The sequence below is a fragment of the Oncorhynchus kisutch genome, linkage group LG23 (genome assembly GCF_002021735.2).
Source record: "Oncorhynchus kisutch isolate 150728-3 linkage group LG23, Okis_V2, whole genome shotgun sequence".
Classification (NCBI taxonomy): Eukaryota; Metazoa; Chordata; class Actinopteri; order Salmoniformes; family Salmonidae; genus Oncorhynchus; species Oncorhynchus kisutch.
Genome location: NC_034196.2, coordinates 30,570,777 through 30,588,610, shown reverse-complemented (window position 1 = coordinate 30,588,610; position 17,834 = coordinate 30,570,777). Strand labels below are relative to the sequence as shown.

General features: G+C 42.4%; 1 protein-coding gene and 1 long non-coding RNA gene across 6 annotated transcripts in view; both read right to left on the bottom strand.

Annotated features, from left to right (window-relative positions):
* Window positions 1-10,580, bottom strand: part of LOC109868636 (allograft inflammatory factor 1-like) — a 29,438-nt gene extending 18,858 nt beyond the window's left edge. The window contains exons 1-2 of the mRNA XM_020458335.2: window positions 10,426-10,580; window positions 10,137-10,198 (exon numbers count right to left, since the gene is read on the bottom strand). Of these exons, the coding sequence (XP_020313924.1) occupies window positions 10,137-10,198; window positions 10,426-10,450 (87 nt within the window). The 5' untranslated portion in view covers window positions 10,451-10,580. The remainder of the gene's footprint in view (window positions 1-10,136; window positions 10,199-10,425) is intronic.
* A 420-nt stretch (window positions 10,581-11,000) lies between these two features.
* Window positions 11,001-17,834, bottom strand: LOC109868812 (uncharacterized). Of its 5 annotated transcripts, none has more exons than XR_004205019.1 (4): window positions 17,717-17,834; window positions 15,113-15,212; window positions 14,526-14,680; window positions 11,001-14,386 (listed from the first exon to the last, which is right to left on the bottom strand). It is a non-coding gene; the product is annotated as an uncharacterized LOC109868812 (long non-coding RNA). The 5 variants fall into 5 exon arrangements; XR_004205020.1 differs by lacking the exon at window positions 17,717-17,834 and adding an exon at window positions 15,292-15,467; XR_004205018.1 differs by lacking the exon at window positions 17,717-17,834 and adding an exon at window positions 15,288-15,464.

The window sequence follows — 17,834 nt, the reverse complement described above, 5'->3', positions numbered from 1 at the left end:
TTCCCCAGATCTGTGCCTTGACACAATCCTGTCTCGGAGCTCTATGGATAATTCCCTCGACGTCACGGCTTGGTTTTTGCTCTGACATGCACTGTCAACTGTGGGACCTTATATAGACTGGTGTGTGCCTATCCAAATAATGTCCAATCAACTGAATTTACCACAGGTGGACTCCAAGTTGTAGAAACATCAAGGATCAGGGATGCAAACCAGTGAGGGTCCAAAAAGGTGACTTTGTTTTGCACAAACATGCAAAAAATCCCTGCTAGGGGGAAATGCAGGTTTTAACGAATTAAACAAAGAATATGATCTACATGATTTACACACAGTCGCTGTGTGTAAAATAAAAGTGGTTAACGTGAACCTAACTCACAGCGAGGCGCAGACAGAGATGGTCGCCTCGCTTCGCGTTCCTAGGAAACTATTCAGTATTTAGTTTTTTTTACGTGTTATTACTTACATTGGTACCCCAGGTAATCTTAGGTTGTATTACATACAGTCGGGAGGAACTACTGTATATAAGAGAAACGTAAACTCATCATCATTACGACCAGGAATACGACTTTCCTGAAGCGGATCCTTTTTTTTGCCCACCACCCAGGACAATGGATCGGATCCCAGCCGGTGAACCAAAACAACGTTGCTGTAAAAGGGGCAGACGAAGCGGTCTTCTGGTCAGCCTCCAGAGACGGGCACATCGCGCACCGCTCCCGAGCATACTACTCGCCAATGACCAGTCTCTTGACAACAAGGTTGATGAAATCCGAGCAAGGGTAGCATTCCAGAGAGACATAAGAGACTAACGTTCTTTGCTTCACGGAAACATGGCTCACTCGAGACACGCCATCGGAGTCGGTAGAGCCAGCTGGTTTCTTCACGCATCGCGCCGACAGAAACAAGAAGAGGGGCGGGGGGGTATGACTTATGATTAACGAGACGTGGTGTGATAATAACAACATACAGGAACTCAAGTCCCTCTGTTCACCTGACCGCATTGTCTACCAAGAGAATTATCTTTGATTATAAATCACAGCCGCATAAATTCCTCCCCAGACAGACACAGACGGCCCTGAACTAACTTTATTTGACTATGTAAACTGGAAACCACAGATCCTGAGGCTGCATTCATTGTAGCTGGGGATTTTAATAAGGCTAATCTGAAAACAAGACTCCCTAAATTCTAGCAGCATATTGATTGTGCTACCAGGGCTGGTAAAACGTTGGATCATTGTTATTCTAACTTCAGCGACACATATAAGGCCCTCCCCCGCCCTCCTTTTGGAAAAGCTGACCAAGACTCCATTTTGTTGCTCCCAGAGACTAAAACAGGAAGCTCCCGCGCTCAGGTCTGTTCAACGCTGGTCCGACCAATCTGATTCCACGCTTCAAGATTGCTTCGATCACGTGGATTGGGATATGTTCCGCATTGCATCAAACAACATTGACGAATACGCTGATTCGGTGAGCAAGTTTATTAGCAAGTGCATCAGCGATGTCTTACCTATTAAGCAACTATTAAAACATTCCCAAACCAGAAACAGTGGTTTGATGGCAGCATTCGCGCGAAACTGAAAGCACGAACCACTGCTTTTAACCAGGGCAAGGTGACTGGAAACATGATCGAATACAAACAAACAGTGTAGCTATTCCCTCCGCAAGGAAATCAAACAAGCTAAGAGTCAGTATTGAGACAAAGTAGAGTCGCAATTCAACGGCTCAGACCCAAGAGGTACAGTGGGGCAAAAAAGTATTCAGCCACCAATTTTTCATCATAGGTACACTTCAACTATGACAGACAAAATGAGAAGAAAAAAATCCAGAAAATCACATTGTAGGATTTTTTATGAATTTATTTGCAAATTATGGTGGAAAATAAGTATTTGGTCACCTACAAACAAGCAAGATTTCTGGCTCTCACAGACCTGTAACTTCTTCTCCAAGAGGCTCCTCTGTCCTCCACTCGTCACCTGTATTAATGGCACCTGTTTGAACTTGTTATCAGTATAAAAAAGACACCTGCCCACAACCTCAAACAGTCACACTCCAAACGGCCTAACCAGCTCTGCTAGGGCTAGTAAAATGGTCAAAGTGAGGTGTTCTCTCATTTGTGTCTGGAAATAGCTAGCGAGTTAGCTTGGTTGCTTGACACCCTTTGTGAGGTCAGAATGCTCGGATCAACCCTACTCCACGGACAGAGTGTCCAGTGACGCACACTGAGAGCGAACCGCTCTGTCCGTTCATAAATTCAATCTGACAATTCTCTGGCTTTACCAACGCCCAGTACGCACTCTGGCACTCCAGATTAAATTTACGAACAAACCCAAAATCTTAATGTTTAGCTAGTCTTTTGTTATGCTAACAAGCAAGCAAGAGGTTGCATAGCAACAACAACTTTCGGTAGACAGACGAAGCATTAGTATGCTCAACTGAAAGGATACCATTTGTTTACAGTACTAAAATGAACTAATAGTATGTAGTATTAAGTGGGTAGTATAGTGTATTGGTTTTCGAACACAGTGTTGCTCGTCAATGAATGCAGTGATGTTCAGCAGATTACAATAACGCTTTGATTTAGCCACTTCATTTCCATAATAATAATAAATCCTTGTCTGACCTCCACGATGAGACCTGCTTTTTATAGGCTGTTAATACCGTTGATTGCTAGTAATACCCTCCTGGGGGGTGGTACGTGTTGCAGTGATGAGTCAGACCCACTGAATCGTGCCGCTGTCGTTGAGATTGGCTGTAATGCTGATTCTCATATTCATCTGCAATTTAAATTCCACTCCTCACAAACTTTCACTCCTGCTCAATCTGTCTCTGTCTCTCTCCCACTCAGACACTCTCTCTCTCCCTCCCTCCCTCCGTTAGACACACACTCACTCTAACCTAACTTACCAGACGCTTGAGCAGGGTCCCCACTTCTGTTTTTCAGGGGAAATGGAGGTTAAGTTGAAATACTGTATCACTGAAAACATCAGTGTATTGGTTGCATCCACAGATTTGCAGAAAAGAGAAAGAAAGAATACGTTTTCTGATTTTTATTGTTGTAGTATCATCTTTCACATGTACTAGAATAGCTACACAGTCAGATAGGATGGAGATCATTTTGATGGATAACACAAGAGGGCAACTGTAGGTGTGCAAAGTTTCAGACTGATAACTTCAGGAATGGGTGAGCTACATGACATTTAGCATGAAGTCACCCAGGTGTCCCACACAAGTTGCCGAATTGGTGAAATGACCTATAACTATATACAGCAGTGCAAATAACTATATACACAACATATCAAAAAGCAATTCTAACACACACAAAAAAATGTTTTTAAAAATATGAGAAAATAAATATATATATATATTTTTTAAACAGTACACCCCTTGGAAGTCCCCGTCATAATATTTTGCTGCCTGTGCCATGTCCAATAGCAGTCTCTTTCTGTGGCAAAATAATATTTGTATTGTATGAGCCTTTTATCATCACATAAAATAAACAGATTGATTGTATAGAGCAGATGGAACAGTCACTAAGGTGTTCCATTCAACTCCGACCATTGTTGTGTGTGGTGTGTGTGTGTGTATGTGTGTGTGTATACACACACACACACACACACACACACCCAAACAAACTACACATTTCACAGCAAAATATTTTTTATATATAATATCTATTTTTATATTTCATAAAACGGCATTAGCACTTACCCGTCCAGAAGTACGTCCTGTCCTTGCAAAAACAGCTCCTCAGTTCATTTGAATCATAACACTCCAAGATTCCTCAAACAAAAAAATCTCTCACTTTCACTTTCACTTTAGAGTTTGACTTTGCTTTATATAATTTATCCGCCATGATATCTTCAATGAAATCCTTGAAACTACAACTTTCCAAAATACAGCTGCGCGTAAAAAGCGTGTAAAAAGCCTCTGATCGTCAAGGTGAGAATGGAGTTCCCTGCGCGTGCGATTACAACCAAGGAATTGTGGTCCAACCCCAAACCATTACATACTGGCATTTACCTCAGCTCATTGGCCATCTACCCAGCTAGATTTCAAGATCAGTGGTCATTGGGCAGAAATAGTCAATCAATGAAGCTTCGCTAAAATTATTGGTGCGTAAGGTAGTCATTTATCGTTGTCTTCATACTACCTGCATAAAACCCAATGTTATTTGGCTGTGTTGCAAACATCCAGAGGAATGCACTGAAACCCACCACGACTAGATAAACGATTGTTTACAGGGGCGAATCACGCCGAATGCTCTGTAAAAAATTGATAGAGATGGAATTCACGGCACAAACAGTTTACAAAATGTTTTGATTTAGGCTATAAAAATGGATTTTATCAAAGAAAACGGCACTTCATTTGATCAATGGGTCACTCAGGAAGAGAAATAAGAGCAAGATATCAGAATGTAAGTCATAATTTTACCTTCAGATGTGAATGTGTAAAAACTGTCTGTTCTTGATTGCTCTTCTCAAACAAAAGCATGGGATTTGTTCTCTGTAATAGCTATTTTAAATTGGAAAACGTAGTTTGATTACCAAGATTCTAATCTTTTGAAGGGTGTAAGACACTTGCATTTTCAAGAATGTTTAATGTTATGATGTTGTATTTTTAGTTGTCACTCTGAAATTTCCCCTGATGTTGGTCCCTGTACGGGGATCGCAGCCATAACAGGTTTTAAAGCAATTCATTTGTATCCGCTCTCGTCGGACTTGGACTGCATATTTTCCGCCATTTCCTTCAAATCTGAAAACATTGTGATGTCACACCCATTCTCTAAAGCATTGCATTATGGGCCCTAAAAGCACAGAAATAAGTGGCCACTGCTTGTATACTTCGTAATTTGACAAATTTAGTACATCATTGGGGAACTTTTGACATACTATATCCATACTATGACCAATAAGCATACTATATACACACACACACGTCACAAAAAGTATGGTTAGTAGGAGTATTCGAACACAACTTTCATTCACAATCAAAGCCTAAAATTAACACCCGCTACCTGCCAAATGCGGGTAAACACGTATATTTCACCAGCCACATTGGCAGGTGGTCTGCACGCCACAGTGAGAACAATTCAATCACATTTGTGAATACCAATAGTCAAGAATGATAACATTTATAGGTAAAAATATGCAGTAGCTGTTTTCAATGTATTTCCGCCGTTATGTTTCAATGCTGGTAAATTAATAGCACAAAGTCAAGAGAACTACGAATCCTAGAAAACCTATTACACTTCGCGCTGCAACACTGCCTGGCTGGAGGCTGTGCGCACCTGAAGGGCTGTGTGAAATATAAACTCAGCAAAAAAAGAAACAGCCCTTTTTCAGGACCCTGTCTTTCAAAGATAATTTGTAAAAATCCAAATAAGTTCACAGATCTTCATTGTAAAGGGTTTAAACACTGTTTCCCATGCTTGTTCAATGAACCATAAACAATTAATGAACATGCACCTGTGGAAAGGTTGTTACGACTCAAACAGCTTACAGAAGGTAGGCAATTAAGGTCAGTTATGAAAACGTAGGACACTAAAGAGGCATTTCTACTGACTGAAAAACACCAAAAGAAAGATGCCCAGGGTCCCTGCTCATCTGCGTGAACGTGCCTTAGGCATGCTGCAAGGAGGCATGAGGGCTGCAGATGTGGCCAGGGCAATAAATTGCGATGTCCGTATTGTGAGACGCCTAAGACGGCACTACAGGGAGACAGGACGGACAGCTGATCGTCCTTGCAGTGGCAGAACACGTGTAACACCTTCACAGGATTCTTACATCAGAACATCACACCTGCAGGACATGTACAGAATGGCAACAACAACTGCCAGAGTTACACCAGGAACGTACAATCCCTCCATCAGTGCTCAAACTGTCCGCAATAGGCTGAGAGAGGCTTGACTGAGGGCTTATAGGCCTGTTGTAAGGCAGGTCCTCACCAGACATCACCGTCAACAATGTCGCCTATGGGCACAAACCCACCATCGCTGGACCAGACAGGACTGGAAAAAAGTGCTATTCACTGACGAGTTGCGGTAGTATCTCACCGAGGGTTACACCGAGGCCTGTTCTCTGGAGTGGGATCGATTTGGAGGCTCGCTCTGTGCGTGATTTCCTGCAAGACAGGAATGTCAGTGTTCTGCCATGGCCAGCGAAGAGCCTGGATCTCAATCCCATTGAGCACGTCTGGGACCTGTTGGCTCGGAGGGTGAGGGCTAGAGCCATTCCCCCCAGAAATGTCCAGGAACTTGCAGGTGCCTTGGTGGAAAAGTGGGGTAACATCTCACAGCAATAACTGGCAAATCTGGTGCAGTCCGCGAGGAGGAGATGCACTGCAGTACTTAATGCAGCTAGTGGCCACACCAGATACTGACTGTTACTTTTGATTTTTACCATCCCTTTGTTCAGGGACACATTATTCCATTTCTGTTAGTCACATGTCTGTGGAACTTGTTCAGTTTATGTCTCAGTTGTTGAATCTTGCTATGTTCATACAAATATTTATACATGTTAAGTTGCCTGAAAATAAACGCAGTTGACAGTGAGGACGTTTCTTCTTTTGCTGAGTTTACATTTTTAGAAACGCTACGCACATGCACAATTGCCTTGAAACGAAGGTCTACTAAAGTGATACTTTGTTCTTGTGTTTCTTGGCTATTAACATTGATTTGTTCACAAGCTAGGTTGTTTTCTATGCCTTTCAACTGCTTGGGAAGAGAAGACAACGCTTCTACTAGTCAGATTCACAGGTATAAACATGATTTGAGTCACGCTACCACGGTAACCTCTCGTCCTTAAAGGGGCAGGTGAACGTTTGTCTCCTGTGATATTTTAAAGACTCGGGTCACAAAAATGTAAATAAAAAAATATACGACATTAGTTACTTCGTACTAGTAATAGATTTGTTTTAGAAACTGTTTGTGTTTTGTTCTGGTAATTTTAGCATCAAAACAACATTTAATCTGGTAAAAAAAACTGAGTGGCTGGTAGATTTTTAAATCTACCTGCTAGTGGCTGGTGGACCAAAAAGTCAATTTTATGCCCGGTTTACAATAGTTAACATTTATCCTTGTGTGTGTATGGCCAATGTCATCAGTTTGCCCATATGGGTCTACATTTTTACTGATGATATTGCAGAAATGGGGATTATTATTTTGTCAAATGGCCCACAATATCAGTGATGGCCTCTCTTTGTGACCTGATTCCCTCTCCTCACGTCTAGGTTTGCTTACATGTGACCAGAGCGCTCGACAGGCTGCCAGCCTGAGAGAGAGAGAGCAAGATATTTAGAGAGAGTTGAGAAAGAGATCCACTACATGGCTAAAAGTATGTAGACACCTGCTCGTCGAACATCCCATTCCAAAAAATCACGGGCATTAATATGGAGTTGGTCACCCTTTGCTGCTATAACTCTTCTGGGAAGGCTTTCCACTAGATGTTGGAACATTGCTGCTGGGACCATTCAGCCACAAGAGCATTAGTGAGGTCAGGCACTGATGTTGAGTTGTTGGGTTGGCTCCCCCCTTGGGTTGTGCCGTGGCGGAGATCTTTGTGGGCTATACTCGGCCTTGTCTCAGGATGATAAGTTGGTGGTTGAAGATATCCCTCTAGTGGTGTGGGGGCTGTGCTTTGGCAAAGTGTGTGGGGTTATATCCTTCCTGTTTGGCCCTGTCCGGGGGTATCATCGGATGGGGCCACAGTGTCTCCTGACCCCTCCTGTCTCAGCCTCCAGTATTTATGCTGCAGTAGTTTATATGTCGGGGGGCTAGGGTCAGTTTGTTATATCTGGAGTACTTCTCCTTTCTTATCCGGTGTCCTGTGTGAATTTAAGTATGCTCGCTCTAATTCTCTCGGAGGACCATGCCTCAGGACTACTTGGCATGATGACTCCTTGCTGTCCCCAGTCCACCTGGCCATGCTGCTGCACGGCCGTGCTTCTGCCTGCGGCTATGGAATACTGACCTGTTCACCGGACGTGCTACCTGTCCCAGACTTATTATTTGACCATGCTGGTCATTTATGAACATTTGAACATCTTGGCCATGTTCTGTTATAATCTCCACCCGGCACAGCCAGAAGAGTACTGGCCACCCCTCATAGCCTGGTTTCTCTCTAGGTTTCTTCCTAGGTTTTGGCCTTTCTAGGGAGTTTTTCCTATTCAACGTGCTTCAACACCTGCATTGCTTGCTGTTTGGGGTTTTAGGCTGGGTTTCTATACAGCACTTTGAGATATCAGCTGATGTACGAAGGGCTATATAAATACATTTGATTTGATGTTGGGCGATTAGGCATTGTCATGCTAAATTAGGAAAAGGCCTTTCCCAAACTGTTGCCACAAAGTTGGAAGCACAGAATCATCTAGAATGTCATTGTATGCTGTAGCGTTAAGCTCTCCCTTCACTGGTACTAAGGGGCCTAGCCCAAACCATGAAAAACAGCCACAGACCATTATTCCTCCTCCTCCACCAAACGTTACAGTTGGCACTATGCATTGGGGCAGGTAGGGTTCTCCTGGCATCCGCCAAACCCAGATACAGTCTGACGGACGACAGATGGTGAAGCCTGATTCATCACGCCAGAGAGCGTGTTTCCACTGCTCCAGAGTCCAATGGCGGCGAGCTTTACACCACTCCAGACAACGCTTGGCATCGTGCATGGTGAGCTTAGGCTTGTGTGTGGAAACCCATTTCATGAAGCTCCTAGCGAGCAGTTCTTGTGCTGACCTTGCTTCCAGAGGCAGTTTGGAACTCGGTAGTGGGTGTTGCAACCGAGGACAGACGATTTTTACACGCTATGCGCTTCAGCACTCGGTGGTCCCGTTCTGTGAGCTTGTGCCGCCTAGCACTTCGCGTCTGAGTCGTTGTTCCACATAGACGTTTCCACTTTAAAATAACAGGTAAGCTAGTTGAGAACAAGTTCTCATTTACAACTGCTGACCGGGAAAGCTCTAGCATGGTAGAAATTTGACTAACTGACTTGCTGGAAAGGTGGAATCATATGACGGTGCCACGTTGAAAGTCACTGAGCTGTTCAGTATGGGTCATTCTACAGCCTGTTTGTCTACGGAGATTGCTTGTATGTGTGCTTGATTGTATACACCTATCAGTAATGGCTGTGGCTGAAATAGCCGAAACCACTAATTTTAATGGGTGTCCACATACTTTTGGCCATGTAGTGTATGCTGGATGAAAAGATATGGGAACAGCCGTTGAGGCTGATACTCAATGTCATGTGCCTGTTCAAGCCCTTTCAGACGGTTGCACCTCACACAAAGGGCTCATTCAGCCCACTGCCCAGACACCTGTTTCCCGTCTAAATGCCAAGGGAGATGGGCCACAGGGCATCAAAGGGCCTGCCCTTTTATGATCAGAGTCAGGAATCACGTTGGGAATAGGGAATTGGATAAATAGTAAGCAATACTTAAGGTGACAAGGATCGATCGATCTGGTCTAGCAAGAGGGATACTCCCTGACTGACCGGCATGCCATGCAACAAGTGTCTGTCGCTCTCACAACACAGGGGTGGCCACAAGCATGGTTTATGACCGCCAGCAAGATAACAGGTCGCTTGGTCGATAACGATGTGCGAAATTAATGACAGATTTTATCACATGCAAATGTCAGTACAGGCAGATCATCATGTGGTTGGAACTAGTGTTCACATAACGTGGCTAGTAAGACTGCTGCTAGCTACTAACGTTAGCTACCTGGCTAAAACCACATTACAAACTGTCCTGAATGCTGATTGGCTGACAGCCGTGGTATAGCAAACCATATACTATGGTATGACAAAACATTTATTTTACTACCCTAATTACGTTGGTAACCAGTTTATAATAGCAATAAGGCAGGTCGGGGGTTTGTGGTATATGGCCTATATACCATGGCCAAGGCTAATGGCTGCATCGGATCCAGGCACTCCGCGTTGCGTCGTACAAAAGTACAGCCCTTTGCCTTGGTAAATTGGCCATAACACACCCATCCCCTCGGCCTTATTCCTTAATTATAACATATGCACTAACAAGCTCGTCTAATTCAAAGCAGGTTCAAAGCCAAATGTATTTTAATTCTGTTAAATACCTTTACAATACATTGACAAAATACACAAAACGTCTTCATTAGAAAGATCACGACTTACCTTGTTTATTTCCTCGCATCTCTCCCTTTGTTGAGCTTTTAATAATCCAAAGGCTTTCCCTCCTGCAAGAAAAATAGCTCGTTAGCCTAATTTCATAATGTGGCTAGTAATCAGTAACGTTACTACAGTAGCTAGCTACTACTAGCTAACTAGCCCTCTTGCAAGCTCAATTGAAAAGAGTGGCTACTAGTTTACCATTCTAATAAAATACAAAACTAGTCGACTATGAGCGTTAGCCCTTTATCTAGACTGCCCCCCCGAAATATCCCACTCGGATATTTGTAATTACCTTGAAATGTATGATTTACAGGCATTGTGAGATGAGTTTGATATGGTGAGATAGATAGAGAAGGAGAAATCAGCACACAGCACCTCGCTCGTCTTCTTCCCTTCGCGGGCAGTGGCACGCACGCTGCCAGCACAGTGGGTCTGTCAATTCCATACAGCTATTGGTCATTTCACAGCAAGCGATGCACTCTGGTTCGCCAGGAATGCTAGTGACACTTGGTCACCCTCGCGTGGTACATTAAATAACTGCAAGTGCAAGGTACACAATCTCTTAAAAAATATATTTAAAAAAGATTTGAAACAAAATCTCTTAAAAGGTAGACCTAGGCCTCATTGTGGACGTGTAAGTTTTCAAGTCAGTTTTTCTCAAACAAATGATATTGCTCTTTATTGTCTTTATTTGACTCTGTATACATTTACTGGTGTGCTTTTATATACACTATGTATAAAGGTATGTGGACACCCCTTCAAGTTAGTACTGCATTTGAACAATTTCTAAGAAATCGGTCTGTTCAATGGTCATTTCCATTCTTGATAGTTATTCCTTGATTCTTGAAGAATATAACAAATAAATACTTCATGTTCTTACGTTTGCTTTAATGAATACATTTGATTATTGTTTACAAATAGGAATGTAAACAATGTAGCCTACAGTATCGCTTCAAGTATAACTATCATGACAAGATGTCATGGACTGTCAGTCCTTGCATCTAGAGCGCGGTCTATGAATTTATGAAGAGTTACATTTCACTTTATGAAGAGTTACATTTCACTTTATGAAGAGTTACATTTCACTTTATGAAGAGTTACATTTCACTTTATGAAGAGTTACATTTCACTTTATGAAGAGTTACATTTCACTTTATGAAGAGTTACATTTCACTTTCACAGCTGTATACCAAAATACATTTCAATGTCAAACGTGTTGTAATGTGGATCTACCATTGATCAGCTTGAATCCTGGCTTAACTTTGGGGTGCCAGGTAGCCTAGTGGTTAGAGCATTGGATTAGTAATTTAAAAGTTGCAAGATCAATTCCCTGAGCTGACAAGGTATAAATCTGTCATTCTACAGGCAGTTAACCCACTGTTCCTAGGCTCTCATTGCAAATAAGAATGTTTTCTTAACGGACTTGCCTAGTTAAAAGAAAAGGTCCATATCAGAGATTGTCAGTCCTTGCATCTAGAGCTCTGTCTATGAAATTAGTAAGGCTACATTTCCCTAGTGATACTGAAACACATATCTAACTGAAGTGGTGGTACTGCTGAAAAAACTATTCCATATTGTAGCTTGAATTGTAAAAGGCAGGTCATCATTTTAATACGTTTTTCAAAAATGTTATTTGATTTAATTTGGGAAGCGAATTTCCTGCATAGATGGTTTTCAGGACTCAGTACCCACATTATATAGTGTCCATCAACTGTGTGGAGGTCATTAAGATCAGCATGATCTAAAACCCCCTGTGCCTCCCTAGATATGTGCCAGGGGCTCTCAGAGCATTAGACTCTAGCATATTAATTATATGTTTGGTGTGGTAGAGTGACTACACTGGCGACCCTCAAGCAGTGACTCTGACAGACATGAATGTGTTGTTTTGTGTAGGCATGCAGGAACTCTGTGACAATCTGGAGAAGGAAAAAAACGGTTAATTAATCTGACTCCTGTGACCATCTGATCAGTGTACATTATTATATCTAGGTTTGTGACATATATACACATTACATTTGAGTCATTTAGCAGATGCTCTTACATCCTTTCAATTTAGATAGCTGGGTGAGACAACCACATATGACAGTCTTAGCAAGTACATATTCCCTCAATAAAGTAGCTTACAGTAAAGTCAGCATTAGTAGGCCATAGTCTCACCCCCAGCCATTTAGGTATCTTACCTAAACAAACATGATTATTCAACAAGAATTTAGGCTGTGTTATACAGGCAGCCCAATTCTGATCATTGCCCAATTATTGGCAAAAGAGTTGATCTGATTGGTCAGAAGACCAATTAGTGGAAAAATATCAGAATTAGGCTGCTTGTGTCAATTTGTGTGCGTTTCAGGGGGGGTTGTGCTTTGTGCAGTACAGATATATAAAGTAGTGCAGAGGTCCCAGAGTCCTATGATTCCACCATAGTGGGTCAACTAACTCACAGCAAGTGATGTTCTCTGGTTTGTAAGGAACGCTAGTGACTCTTGATTACCACCGTGTGGTAATTTAAAGAACTGCAGGGATGTTTGTCAGTTTGATATCAAAGGATCCAACATTTAACAGAAATATAGTCCATAAGACTGAAGTTATGAACGTAATACAATTTATTGATATTAGACACTTTATCATTGCTTTTCATCATCAGTATTTGATCCAGTATATATTTAGTGTGCTTTATAGTCTGATGGCTGCCATCAATAGCTGTGCTAGTTTCTCCAATAATAATCAACAGCACCATCAACAAAATAACATGATTTTGGGTGCGAGCACACATGCAGAGGGGGAATATATCATTACATTTTCAGGCCTTGTTTTCTACTTTGTTTACCCGGGCTATCATCTAAAACCAATCATATCCTATTTCTGGTCTAACAAAATTCTCGGAAATAGAAAGGTCCCATTTCTAGCGACAGATTTCTATACCTTCTATAATTCTGTAGGTATTCCAGCCATTGTTACCCACATGGAGAAAGCCAACAGGTTGATTGTTTTTGTCCTTTTCCATTTGACAGATCATTTGCTCAGAGAGAAAGAGAAAGGAGACGGAGGGAAAGCAAGAGGCACATGTAGAATCCCAAAATGAATGACTGTGTGCGTGCAGTTGAACCCTATGGAGGGAAAAATGACTAATTGTTAATTATGGAAGGCTGATGAAAATTGCTCAAGTGTAACTGAAGGTGTCACATTGGAGAAGCACTGCAGTTCAGACACACCTACCCCCAAAGTGGACAATCAGCATTATTTTAAACTTGACAGGACACACTGGGCTGTTGAACAGGCAGCTATAGTGGACTTATTATTCACTGATTAATTACACTGCAGAGGTTGGAAATATTACAGGGGGAAATGAAATGAGAATGATCACTGCTATGGCGACAGGGGTAATATGGAGTCGCGAGCAGGATGAGCTCCGGAAAGATAAGTAAAGCCAAAAGGAGTGAGGGGGTAGGACTAACAGAAAGAGCATGATGATGGTAGAAGTTCAAAGAGGGCAAGGAAAACTACCTATGACTGGACAGTAGTATTGAAGTGGTATCAGCCAGGTCAGAAAAGTATAGTGGCGAGTTTGAAAAGTATAGAGACAAAGTGGTAGAACTGTGTGACTGCACTGCAGTAGATGGGGATGCACAACCACAGGATTGTCCACTAACACCAATAAACTGAGGATGCCACCTACACTTCTATGCATGTGTCCCAAATGGAACCACATTCCCTACATAGTGCACTACTTTTGACCAAAGCTCTACAGGCACTAGTCAAAAGTAATGCACTATAGGGTGCCATTTGGGACAGACTACATCTCCCCTAAAGCATTCAAATATCTGAGACCTACCCACCATCTGAACTTCGAGTCCTCCCAGCATTGTTATGTCTAATTCCAATTTTCTTGCTGTAAGAAACATGGTAGACCCTCTATTAAATCATTGAGGTTGAGTGAACGAGTGTGCGCACTTCAGGGAGGGAGTAAAATGAATGTCCTCCTGGAGCACAGTCCTAGTGTCCTTCTATCCCCGAGGCCTGGGGGCAAGTCTGGGGCAGGTGCAGGGCGATGTCCTTCAAACTGTCTCGCTCCTGTCTTATCTCCTGCAGGTCCTGTTCCAGGTGGGTCAGTTGGCTCTTCTGGTCCTGGGCAGCTGACCATAGGGTCTGGATCTTCACGTTCAGGGCAAGGCTCTCCACGCAGCCACGCAGAACACCCAACCGCACCACCGTCTCACTCAAGATATGGTCAAACTGCTCCAGCACCATGCTCCCATCTGAAAGACAGAAAACAGTATTTGAGATACTACATTGTACAGTCTATCAGGATTACAGTTATTGTGAAAAAGTAGACAGAGGGATGAATTTGTACTTTAGAGCTAGGAGTGTTGAACAGGTCTAGTATTTAACTCTTACCATCAGCAAGGTTCTTGTCTTGTGTGGTCACTGAGGTCTATGTGCCACCCTGTTGTGCCCACCCAACGATGGGGGTTGGCCAGCGTTATGAGTGGACGTTTCTCCATCAGGATGGTGCCCACATCACCACTGACTCATTAACAGGGACACAGGAACTGTGGGAAACCATTTAGTCACCTGGTTTATGCATTTAATCAAAACAACTGTTTCAATAAAACATTTGTAACAGTATCTGTTTTTCTAATTCTACTAGTAAAACAGGATATCTGAATTCCTAGAGAGGTGCGTCAACAACATTCTTCCTTCATCTGAGAAATCCATCTGGACCCCTTTACTTATGACCATTCTGACATAGCATCACTGATCTGATGGAAGTCAGGTGTGAGCGATCAGTGGTGAGGAGGGCAGTAACATGTAGGCTTAGATGCTTCTGGTTGAGCTGACATGTTGGATTTGTTACTGCATGAAATTTAGTGTGTGTCCAAATTTGTACCCTATTCCCCATGTGCCCCAGCTAAAAGTAGTGCACTATATAGGAGGTAGGGTGTCATTTGGGACAGCCCAGTAAACGTCAGATTTGAACTTACCCATGTTATGGATGAGCTGGGTGAGTGTGAGTGAATAGGCCTCCAGTTGAAACTTAGCTGCCTGGATGTCCCCCTTCACACTGGTCAGAGACTGTACAGGCTGGAGATCACATAGGGACAAATATACAGGGACATATTGTAATGAATGCTCAGGAAGAAAAAGGTGTAGACTCACGCACAGAGCGCAGCAGGTGTTTATTTTGTAGAAGGCAGGAATCGTGGTCACAGGCAGGCAATACACAGGTAGGCAAACAGGCAGGTGAATCAAAACTAGAACTGAAGGCTATAACTGGTTCTCACAAAAGAGCGAGGAAAAGGCTTAGTAGAGTCAAAACAAACAATACCTCACAAAGTCACAAACAGAATGAACTGAGCTAAATAAGGAGCTGGCGAGACCAGGTGAGTAACTAACACAGGTGAAATCAGTGAACAAAAATGAAAGACAGGGCTACGTTCAAGAACACAAAGAAACAGGGCTACGTTCAAGAACACAACGAAACAGAACACAAGGTTGACTAAGAAAATAAATACAGAACCTTACACATATGTACTGTACATATACAGAGCAGTTAAAAGTTTGGATACACCTACTCATTTCAGGGTTTTTCTTTATTTTTAATATTTCTACATTGTATAAAAATAGAGAAGACATCAAAACTATGAAATAACACATATGGAATCATGTAGTAACCAAAAAAGTGTTTAACAAATCAAAATATATTTTGTATTTGAGATTCTTCAAAGTAGCCACCCGTTGCCTTGATGACAGCTTTGCACACTCTTGGCATTCTCTCAACCAGTTTCATGAGGTAGTCACCTGGAATGCATTTCAATTAACAGGTGTGCCTTGTTAAAAGTTCATTTGTGGAATTTCTTTCCTTCTTAATGCGTTTGAGCCAATATGTTGTGTTTTGACAAGGTATGGTTGGTATATAGAAGACAGCCCTATTTGGTAAAAGACCAAGTCCATATTATGGCAAGAACAGCTCAAATAAGCAAAGAGAAACGACAGTCTATCATTACTTTAAGACATGAAGGTCAGTCAATATGGAAGATTATAAGAACTTCTTCAAGTTCAGTTGCAAAAACCATCAAGCTCCATGATGAAACTGGCTCTCATGAGGACCGCCACAGTAAAGGAAAACCCAGAGTTTCCTCTGCTGCAGAGGATAAGTTCATTAGAGTTAACTGCACCTCAGATTGCAGGCCAAATAAATGTTTTACAGTGTTCAAGTAACAGACACATCTCAACATCAACTGTTCAGAGGAGACTGCGTGAATCAGGCCTTCATGGTCGAATTGCTGCAAATAAACCACTGTTAAAGGACACAAATAAGAATAAGAGACTTGCTTGGGCCAAGAAACACGAGCAATGGACATTAGACTGGTGGAAATCTGTCATTTGGTCTGATGAGTCCAAATTTGAGATTTTTGGTTCCAACCACCGTGTCTTTGTGAGACGCAGAGTAGGTGAACGGATGATCTCTGCATGTGTGGTTCCCACTATGAAGCATGGAGGAGGAGGAGGTGTGATGGTGCTTTGCTGGTGACACTGTCAGTGATTTGTTTAGAATTCACATTTAACCAGCATGGCTACCACAGCATTCTGCAGTGATACGCCATCCCATCTGGTTTGCGCTTAGTGGGACTATCATTAGTTTTTCAACAGGACAATGACCCAACACACCTCCAGGCTGTGTAAGGGCTATTTGACCAATAAGGAGAGTGATGGAGTGCTGCATAAGATGACCTGGCCTCTACAATCACCCGACCTCAATCCAATTGAGGTAGTTTAGGATGAGTTGAACCCCCAGGGTGAAGGAAAAGCAGCCAACAAGTGCCCAGCATATGTGGGAACTCCAAGACTGTTGGAAAAGCATTCCAGGTGAAACTGGTTGAGAGAATGCCAAGAGTATGCAAAACTGTCATCAAGGCAAAGGGTGGCTACTTTGAAGAATCTGAAATATTTTGGGGTCACTATATGATTCCATATGTGTTATTTCATTGTTTTGATGTCTTTCACTATTATTGTACAATGTAGAAAACAGTACAAATAAAGAAAAACCCTAGAATGAGTAGGTGTGTCCAAATATTTGGAGGGTACTGCATACAGAGAGATAGATAGACGGCAACATTATAGCACACAATGTGGGGGCTGAATCCCCCTTCAGATCCGCATGTGTAACTCTTCGTAACTTATAGATCAAAGTGTATTTGTCACTTGCACAGAATACAGAGGGTGTAACGGTACCATGAAATGCTTACTTTCAAGGATTCATGGAGCAATGTCAGTTGTATATTTGTGTGAAAATTTGCCCATGCAAATCTCAAGCTAGGATTCAACCCTAAGTGATTGGATATAGTATTGTATTAAATACTCTTTCAGGTCCCAGATTATTGGTTGTGTTGTGTTACCTATGAGTTGAGTTGGGTTTGTGCCTGGGCAGTGTGGTTGATTATTGGTTGTGTAGTGGTTACATATGAGTTGAGTTGGGTTTGTGCCTGGGCAGTGTGGTTGATTATTGGTTGTGTAGTGGTTACATATGAGTTGAGTTGGGCTTGTACCTGGACAGTTTGGTAAATTATTGGTTGTGTTGTGGTTACCTCTACGTTGAGTTGAGCTTGTGCCTGGGCAGTGTGGTTCTCCAGCTCAGCCAGCTGCTGCATGGCTGTGTCCACAGAGGAGCTGAGCTGGGCAGACGCTGTCCTTGCATGCTTGGCC